At 38.4% G+C, this 10341-nt stretch overlaps 1 protein-coding gene across 1 annotated transcript in view; it reads left to right on the top strand.

The window, feature by feature from the left end:
• The first annotated feature begins 348 nt into the window (after positions 1-348).
• LOC112145256 (sodium- and chloride-dependent taurine transporter) overlaps positions 349-10341 on the top strand; it is a 32774-nt gene continuing 22781 nt past the window's right edge. Inside the window, exons 1-2 of the mRNA XM_024270387.2 lie at positions 349-953; positions 10012-10241. Of these exons, the coding sequence (XP_024126155.1) occupies positions 10013-10241 (229 nt within the window). The 5' untranslated portion in view covers positions 349-953; position 10012. The remainder of the gene's footprint in view (positions 954-10011; positions 10242-10341) is intronic.

Here is a 10341-nt window from a genome sequence, read left to right as displayed (position 1 = left end):
TGCATTAAAATAAATGCAGGCAAGTGCAACATTAATGCATGAGACACGTGGTGAACAAGAGAATCTCAGAAGCGTCTAAAAACTAACCGGAAGTTTGACTTTTCATCACAGAGGTCAGATCATCTGAAACATCTCCCCCATAAATCGTTATTAGATTTTTAAAGATAATGTAAAGGCTTGTGATTGTGTTATCAGATGTGTATTCAAACAGACTTCTGATGACTGTCACGCGCTGGGACGGGGGCGTGACTCGAGAGAAGAACCCCGGCGCGTGCTCGTGGGAGCCGGGTGGCGCTTCACTTGAATGCCGCTCCTTGGTGCTGCGTTCAAATGGTGCTCGTTCGTTTCTGTTATCTTGGTTCAAATCGCATTCTGCGTGGATGTACGGCGTTTTAAGTTGGTCGTTCCTGGATTTTATTGGAAATTATTGTATTTTGATCAGTGATGCACGAGGTAGAAGAAAGTCGGTGGTTGTTTAGGTGTTCTAGACTTTTGTAATTGTAGTTAGTAATTTTGTCACGAGGATCAGTTTCCTGTATTTATATTAAGAATATTACGGAGTTAAGGTGATTTATTTTGCGTTAAATCTCTAACCTTGGACGCTAAAGTCATTGTTTTTTTTCCCGAGATGCTGCCAGAGCGGCGACGCGACTAAAGTTTCCGAGGTTGATGCGGGTCCGTGAAGGCATCCGACACACAGCTCTCCTGTTGCTTTGAGAGGAGGCAGGCCGGTGATTTTCCACTGCCGCTGATGTCTCTGGTCCCTTGGTTTAAGAGACAAAGGTCAGAAAGAGAAGCTTATAAATAGGCTAAAATATAGGCTTCCGACGCGTCCAGGCTTCAGTCGAAAACACGGACACGAGAAGACACGGACACGACCGAACGGACACGGGACCGAGCGCAAAGGACATTAAAAGGACAAAATAATATCACACATCACATCAACGGAGCAGGTAAAGAAATAAAAACGGCATCATCGCTGCACGGTCGGAGGCGAACCACGACACAGAGATGTTTGAAATGCTCCGCGTCTTTATTTTGACTTTTTTTCTTTATTATTATTATTATTTATCATTTTGAGCCGTTTGGTGTGAGTGAATGAAATTAGGTTCTTTGCAAAGCAAACGATGAGCAATAAAAGTTTATTTGCAATAGAAGTTAAAATAAGTCGGAAATGATGCTAGGTGGAAGCAGAGATGTTTGGAGAAAAAAGCTAGTTTCCATTTTGATGTTTTAGTTTCCTTCATTTTAACATTTTTTTTCCCAAAAGATAAATATAAAATTGAAATATTTGTAAGAATGACGAGTGAGTTCCCGCTAGACATGTTTTTTACTTTCGTATTTAGCCGCTAATGTGAGCGTTTTTTCGTTTTTCTTTTTGACGGAGTCAGAATGGGGAAGTGGGGCGCTCCGCGCGCTCAGAGGCACGCGGGGATGCTCCTCGCGCTGCCTCTCTCTGTCTCTCTTCCTGCTTTCTTTAATTTCCTCTTTCCTCGACATGTGCCGTGGTTTTTTCCATTCACTTTAGGGTGAATTTGGGCTATATACGTATCCACTTTATCTTTTTCTTTTAAATGCATCACAATGGTGCTGAGGATGATGCACATACCACAGTTTACGTATTTAGACCCCCCCGTTTTTAATTTTTAACCAGCACCTGATGCATGAACAGTGTGTCAATGAACAAGGTTGAGTCTGAAAGTGGCTGTCTTTGTTGTTGTTGGCCTGTAAGCCATTTGTGGAGCAATTTTTTTTGCTCAATTTTAGCCTTTACTCAGAATTCTGCTCCAAACTTAAATTAAAGTACATCTGTTAATTAAGGTTATGCTCAATAAATACTTCAAAGTTGGACTTGATTGCTCATCCCAAAGGGCTTGCCTCACAATTGGATTCCTGGAGTGTTTATTTGTTTTTTTATTTAATTTCAGATGCTGTTTCTTAAGTTTTATTGACTCCTATCAGACTGATGTGTGTTGCACTGCTTTGATTCTGCATGCTTGGTCTCAGCCAGAGAAGCTCATCATGCTTGACCAGCTAGTGAATAACTGTGTCTTTGTGCTTTTATCTACTTTGCTTCTACTGTTAATTTCTTTAATGTGAAAGTGGTAGTAGAGCCTAATCTGAGAAGTGGTTTCTTAAAAAATGTATTTTAGAGTTGCATCTCCTTTATCTGACATTTTTGGGGTTGTTTTCAAGGGAAATTATCTTAGAGGTGCAAATGTTTTTAGAGTTTAGCACTGCTGAGCGGGGACTTGGAAGTGTGAAAACATACGTTTTTTTTTTTTTTTTTTTGATTTGACTTCCTTTAAGTTGGTACTGAAAGCGTCTGCTTTAACAAGCGGCTTGTTTGCTATTGAATCATTTATGAACTGTGCAACCTGAGGTTTGTGGAGTGTGTGTGAGCGTCTTGGTGAAATCTTAACTGTGGCTCCAAACATTTAAATGGATTGATGCAAGAGGACGGAGTTCATTTGCACGGGTTTCGTTTTTGCGTCCTTGCCTTCAGGTCGGGCTGCACATTCACTGACCACTCAGAACAGGATGAGAGGCTGACCCATATAGACCATGTTAGAGCTGCTCCATTAATTTTGTATGAAACTGTGCGATTGTGTGAACTGCCATTCAAAGAGACTGGAGATTTTTTTTTCTTCGGTTCCAGACTGGGTTATAAATCTGACTCGACATGGCAGCTGAATGTGACGGCAGTAAAGATGGTGATTAACACCCAACGTTGCAGTAAAGCAAAATGTTATTGGAGGCTGTATGACTTAACCACATAGCCTGAAGGCCAAGGATGTAATGTTTAACATCATTAGAATGATTAAAGTGGTGCTGTTTCAAGCAGGGTTGCTGGCAGAACTGCTCCCCCTTGTGGATGCTCATAATATTTTTTTAGTATATCTTTCTTCAAACAGAATAAATTAATGAGCTGAAATGAGGAAAAGGAAGCACAGAAAAAAATCTGACACATTAAGTGTGCCTCCTTGTGTTCATCTGTCAGAAATTGGTACTTTAATTGTGGGAGGGGGGCTAGTTTTGGTATTGACAATAACAAAAAAAAAAGAAAAATCTTGAGTTTTCAAATCCTAAACATAATTCTTTGTGCTTTTTTTTTCAATAAATTATACACATTAACGTAAATATATAAATCATTTGACTGATCAATTCTCACTTTGATCCTGTTTGCATTTGATGGCTCTTTAAAAAATAAAAATGAATGAAATTGTTAATACCCAAAGCTGAGATTGAGTGGTGCTAACCTAGGGTGTAAAAATGTACTTTTTTAAAAAGATGTTTAGGGAGAGAAGATAAAAAAAAATGTAGTCTACAACTTTTCTGGCATTATGTTCCATATTGGGTTTTTTTTGTGTCTTAAATTCGTTCTAATTTATATATTTAAACTAAGATATAGTAGAAAATAAAATTAAATGCAGCAATATTTTGCTGAAAGTCACATTTTAATGTTGATAGAAGTCATTTTTTCATACAAGTTGTGAATTTATTCCCCTTCAGTTGCACATTTACTTTCCAGAAAGCATCACCTCCATGCACTTTCCTTTCTATTCTTTTATTGTACTGCTCTTTTCCAGCCATTTCTCCTTCAGTTAATATTTACCCACATTCCTTTGCTCTTTTGTTTTCTCTTCTTTTTTTTGTACTGAACCAAATTTTTTTTGGACAAAGTTTCCATTACTGTCTTATGCTGTGGCATAAAGCTGAGTGGATCGGCCAAAAGGATAAGTTGAGTAATCGGAGAGCGATGTCAGAGGATCAAACAAAACAAAACAAAAAAAAAAGTTTTAGAGAAAAAGAGGAAGGAGCACGAGCTTTATTTACTTCCTTGTTTGGATGTGAAATGTCAAAGCTTGTTTTTAGGCGGCCTCAAATGCGCACGTGTCGTCCTAAGACTTAAATCCAGACTTTACAGACACAGAGGAATGAGTTTCAGACCCTTAAAGTCTATTAATAACAATAAAACCCAAGAATGTTGGCGTGTTATTAAATAAAGGGCAACATTAGAAGAGAAGGGTGAGGAGCAAAAGAGGAAGAAACCGAGAAATCAGGAGACGGGGGGGAAAGAGGAGAGGTGGGGGGGGATGGATCTGTGGATTTAACGGGCTTTCAGTTGAGTGGAAATGTAAATGCTCTTAAAATAGTATGTGTGTTATGTAAGTGGTTGGGGAGTGAGTGTGTGTGTTGTTGGCTGGATAATGAAGTTGCTGCATGGAAGTCCACAGTTACGGTCCCATGTGAACTTTCAAATGTGCAGCACAAGGCATGAGTCTGTTCTAACTGCCACACAGCGCTGTTACACCAGGGTGACACAAAGCAACAAGAAGGTGAGCCCTTTAAACCTCCACACATCTTCTGCCACATGTTATAACCCATAGTGGTAACTACAAGGAAATACAAGTGAAACTTTTGCTTGTGGTCTTTATGTAGACTCCATAAAAAAACACGGATAAACCCCAAGGTTAGTTGATCTTCTGATTTGTTTTGCCATTGATGTCAGATTTTTCCAAAATGGAAAAGCAGTACTCTAGCACATTTCTTACATGTCCAATTTTTAGTCAATTGTTTCAAATATTTTTTGGAAGGACCGCCTTTAAATAAATGTATGTACCTCCTTCTTACAGATCCTCCAAAAAATAGTGTTAAGACTCTAGTATCTTGGATAATAAATCTAACCAGTAGAGCTGCCGCGATTAGTCGACTAATCGACGACTAATCGACTATTAAAATAGTCGACGACTAATTTAATAGTCGATTAGTCGTTACTTTGTACTATATGGAGTCAGAGTGTAGTGGAGTTGAAAGTTATAATGGTGTTATGCTAGCTTATTGGACTATTTTGGCATTTATTAAGGTTTTTTAGGCTATTTTGGGGTTTTTTATTTCAAACATGCTAGCTGTCTTTGCTAGCTTAGTCTTTTTTTGTTTAAGTTTTGTAGGCTGTTTTGGAATTTAGCTAATATTTCAGCTGCATGCTAGCTGTTTTAGCTAACCTAGGCTTTAATTAGACTAATTTGGCCTTTAACTAATATTTTAGTTGGCTATCATGGCTACCAGCATCTTCAGCTATCGTCACTAGCATCTTTTGCGGCCAAATTCAGCTTACATTTCATCTATGATGATGCTAGTGTGAATATATATATATATATATATAGTTTTTAGTTATTTAAAGGGGATGATGGCTAAGATGTGTGTTTTACATCCACTTTGTGCATGACCCGATTAATCGACTAATCGGAAAAAATAATCGGTGATTAGTCGACTATTAAAATAATCGTTTGTGGCAGCCCTACTAACCAGTGGTAAAAAATAAAAAATGGTACGGAATTGTTTAGGTTCTGTTCTTGTTAAGTTTGGCCATTCTACATTGGTATTAGTCATGATTGAATTGTCCAACAAGACAGACAAACAGAATTTTTTACTTTTATTTTTGTGGGAAGTTTCCATTTCTTCAGTTTTTTAGTAATTTTCATCTACTTTGTTCTGATGAGGGTCACAGTTTTTCTGGAGACTATCCCAGATATCTTTGGGGAAAGCCAAGTTACATTCTGCACAGATTTCCAGTCCTTCACACGACCATTTTCAGAGAATTGAAAAGGGTCAAAAAGGTTATCTGCAGCCTTCCATACTGTATTTCGGTCCACTCTCCCATGCAGTTCTTCTTTAGAGCTTTGATGTTTTTGAGCTGTTGCTGGGCAACACATCATGATTACTCTCTATCTATAAAGATCTGGAGACTGACTTGTCCACTCCAGAACCTTGAAATGATTATGTAGCCACTCTGATGCTCAGGAGATGTGTTTGGAATCATGGCTATGGTGGAAGATCCAGTCATCATTCATCCTCATTATTCTCACTGATTGAAAAGGTTTTTTCTTGTTTTACCCCCAAATCTTTCCATGGATGGCCTCATTCAGTTGCACTGTTCTCAATGCAGAAAAGCAGTTCCAAAGCATGATGTTTCCACCCCCATACTTCACAGTGGTTACAGTGTTCTTGGGGTGCTGTTTGTACCAAATAGTTCCATTTTGATTTAATGTGAACATGAGCCATTCTCCTTTGGATTGTCCAGATGGTCTCTGGTAAACTTTAGACTTGTCTGGACATGTACTGGCTTAAGCAAGGGGACTTTTCCCCCACTGCAGGATTTATTTCCATGATAATGTTACTGTGGTCCCAGGTCTCCTCAGGTCATTGACTACTTCTCCCCAAAAAGTTCTGAGATGTTTCCTCATTGTTCTCAAAATCCTTTGAACCCCAGCAGGTGAGCTTTAAGTGAAAGGAAATTATGAGCGGTGTTGTGGTTCTTATGTTTTCTAATAGTTGCTCCAACAATTCATATTTTCTCACCAAGCTACTTGTTTATGGTAGACGGGTTAATCCCAGTCTTGTTCAGGTGTCTAATCTTGTCCCAGGTGTCCTTTGACAGCTCTTTGGTCTTGGTAGTGATGTTACAGTCTGGCTGCTTTAAGGGTGTTTATAGCTGTCTTTTATACACATAAACATTTCAAACCGGTGACATTACTGCATGTAACAAGTTGACAATAGAAAACAGAATTCATGTTTGTTTTTAGGAGATAAATACTTATTTTTCGCACCATTATAGAAACAATTTCTTCAAACATTTTCCTAAATTCTTTATTTACACTCAGACTTTTACAGTTTGATGTGTTTCCATGGCGAACATTACAGACTTTTTCTCATCCTTTTGCTGGAATAAGTTACAGAATCTGTGACTGCCAAAAACTTTCTTTCTCTACCGTAAATCACCCGTTCACTCCTAAAGGGCAATGTTGAGTCACCAGTGAACCTATAAAACATCTGCGTTTTGACTGTAGGAGTTCACTGAATGAGCTGTAAGGCAACAGTTTGAACAGGGAGGTTTGTCAAGTCAATAAAACAGCAGTTTTTGTCCCAACACCTTTTTATTACTTTCAATTAATGGTGTGATCAAAGTTGTGAGATTTTTGCACCTTTTTTTTCCTCAAAGGCAGAAATGTCATACAATAGAGGTATGGGCATCGTTTGGGTTTTTACAATGACTATTTTTACAATGTTTTTAAATTAAACCCATGGAATTATTGTGTCTAAGGGCTGACTTTTTGAATCATGAATCCTTAGAAAACAGTTAGCTTCCTTTTTATTTTATTTTATAAAGCTAAGTAAGAAGACTGTTCCGTGTGATTAAGCTGGCCATAGATTTTAGACAGTATAAAAAGGGTAAAATAATTTTCCTGCTGCTAAAAATAATCTTGTCAGAAATCAACAACAATGATAATAAATTAAACAATTCCTAGAACAGTTTGATATTATTGAAATACTTTTGAGAAAGAAATAGTCATAAGGCCTTCAGGGCTACTGTCCTGCTGTAGATTTCCTGGCTCAGGTGTGCATCACCAATAAGAAGCTGTAACCCAAATCCCTTTAGGCCTGGAGTCAGACACACAGTTGAGCTGTTTTGAGTAGCCACAATATTCCAGCAAGGCTGGTGAGATGGCGTGTAGACAATGATGCTAGTGTTCTAAACCCCCTTCTTTCATGCTATAAAAGGATAAACTCTGCTTTCTGGAGCAAAATTATCTTCATGCACGACAATGCTCCATCTCATCTTGCGAAGAATACCCCTTTGTCATCGGCTGCTACTAGTATGAATGCAGACTAACTTATGGTACGCCTCATCCCTGAGGTCTTCTCAAGCTGGCCTGTGCAATAAATTGCAAATTTGTGTCATTGGAATATCAGCCTGTACAAGACATGTATCACAATGCAATGAATGGTTCCCTGAAATGTTTACAAATGAGCTCATGGCAGCTTGAATTTTTTTTCTAATCAAATGGAACCTTTAAGGCTTTTGACCCCTTCACATCATTGACCATCAAATGAAGCCCTTTTTGTTAGATGTCTGCCTTCCATGTAGACACAGGTCATATAGAGTTTGATTTAGCTTATGTTGACTTCTACACAAAACTGTTGCAGTAAAAAGGAAATAATTTAATTGGTTTTTGTTTTGCTATCTGTTCATGTGATTGCAAGACATATTGCCATCGCAATATTGGTCACTAATATTGCACATTTCTAGTTTTACTTGTATTGTATCATGCAGCCCTACTCAAGACACACAATAATCCAAGGAGAAACATTTAATCAGGGAAAATAAAATAATGTACTATTATAATCCATTCCAACAAGATCATTCCAATAAAGCCAAGTTATCATGGCTCTTTTTTAAGTTAGTCATATATGTAGGTGGCTAGAGGATATTTTTGGTTACATTTTTGATATTGTCCGTAAAGCGTGCTTTGTTCCTAAACTTAACTAAACCGGTTTTCCACCGAGTGGAACAGTTCATTTCAGCAAACCTTTGCATATATTTCCATATCATCAAATGTATCTCTATCAATCTTCCTCATGAAATAACCAAATTAGTGGTACGTAATGCTTAGATTTTAACAGTACACGGAAGTGTTTGGTGTTTTTAAAAAGAAAAAAGGTTTTACATTTGAGTTTGTTTTCATTATGCAATAAAAGACCATGAATTGCTCGACTGTTGCTCTTCATTTACCACGTTATCTTCATTTAATTTGTTGGTGGCAGACAGCATCACCTAGCCTTTGCAGCCATTTTATAATCTGTCTGGGACACCTGGTAGTGGCAACTCAAGATAAGCCTTTGGGGTTCCAGATCATCCTGCTGTGACCTGAGTTGAACTGTGACACTTGGTTCAAGTGGTCTAGCTGATAAGAACATTTCATAAGAAAAGTGATCCAAACTCATATGAAGCTCTTCTTCCAACCGGAGTGACTCCTTCTCCTTTAGGACAGTGGTTTAATATACTGACTAAAAAGATCAATGTCTGACATTTCCTTAGCTTGCTATCCAAGATGTATTTACTAAAGGACATCCCACGTCTCAGACAGCACAATCTCCAACAAAACAGACATGTTTGAGTGGTGATCTGTTAAATCTACACAAAAAGGAAATTCAATCGTTTCATCCATGAAATCTGTCAAAGTTGCAAACCTGCACACACATACTTGTCACTGACTTTCCATTTGCTTTGCCTATAGAAGGATTTACACACAGAAAATACTTTAAGGGACACTTTAAGGCATAAGAAATGCACAGGAATAAAAAATGGGCTACAACTTACATTTTTTTTTACTTTACTCGTGCAAATAGATGAACTGTTTCGTAAAGTAGCTTAGACTTGAGGTGAACGTAATTTTAAAAAGATAGGATCAACTGTTCAAACTAAAGGATCATCATCTGAAATGTGCTTTTCTTCTCAAAGTCAAACTGCGATCAAGTGGATGAAAGGAAGGGAAGTCAATAATGCAGCACTGTGTCTGATAGGAAGAGATAAGGACATGGTATTTTCCACAGTAACAGACGAGCAGAGCACGTCTCCTCCTCGCGTCTTTGTCAAAGTGACTGTCAGGTTGGCATTTATCAACGACTCGCATATTCAATGCAACTCTCTTTGTTTCTTTGCTGATCCGTTGCAGTCATTCAAGAGGAACGGGAGTAAACAAAAGTAACCTTTTTTTAGTCTTTTTGTATAGAAACCATTGTCCGTGTCAGCTATAGGTTGATATTTGGAACATTCCAGTCATTTTATGCTTGATATTCATTTGGTAGAAACAAAATGAGAAGTTTAAGGCTCCAAATTCTGTCCAAAGTGGGAAATGACTAAAATTCCTTATTTTCATTGTAATGTCACTCTTTTTTTAATCACTTCAGAAAACCCCCTTCTAACATGTAAACCAAGATATTGAGGTTTGATGTGCTCCATGAACTGGTGGTTCTCTCCATTTCAACAATTCCCTCATGGTTTGACAACAAAGTTCTTTTCAGGAAGTCACTTTGTGGTTGGCTGATATCGTTGCGATCACTTAAATTGTCTTTGCTGCTTCTATGAATCTTACTGCATCCGTGACTCTAAAACTATTGGTAAATTGCAATCTCTGAACACTAACATGACTGCTTCTGTCTCTGCAGAATGGCTCAGAAAGAGAAACTTCAGTGTCTGAAGGACTTCCATAAGGACACTCTGAAGCCATCTCCAGGCAAGAGCCCTGGCACTCGGCCTGAGGACGAGGCGGAGGGCAAACACCCCCAGCGGGAGAAGTGGGCCAGCAAGTTGGACTTTGTTCTGTCTGTGGCCGGAGGTTTTGTTGGTTTAGGAAACGTCTGGCGTTTCCCGTACCTCTGCTACAAGAATGGTGGAGGTAAGACTTTGGATTAACTTGGACATCAATTAAAAATGCACTCTAAATAGGGGTGTTGCGGATCACGGATTATCCGTGGTCCGTACGGATCAGAAGCCAC

This window comes from Oryzias melastigma, linkage group LG5, assembly GCF_002922805.2.
Source record: "Oryzias melastigma strain HK-1 linkage group LG5, ASM292280v2, whole genome shotgun sequence".
NCBI lineage: Eukaryota > Metazoa > Chordata > Actinopteri > Beloniformes > Adrianichthyidae > Oryzias > Oryzias melastigma.
Note: the sequence above shows the minus strand (reverse complement) of the source record. Positions and strands in the feature narration are given on the sequence as shown.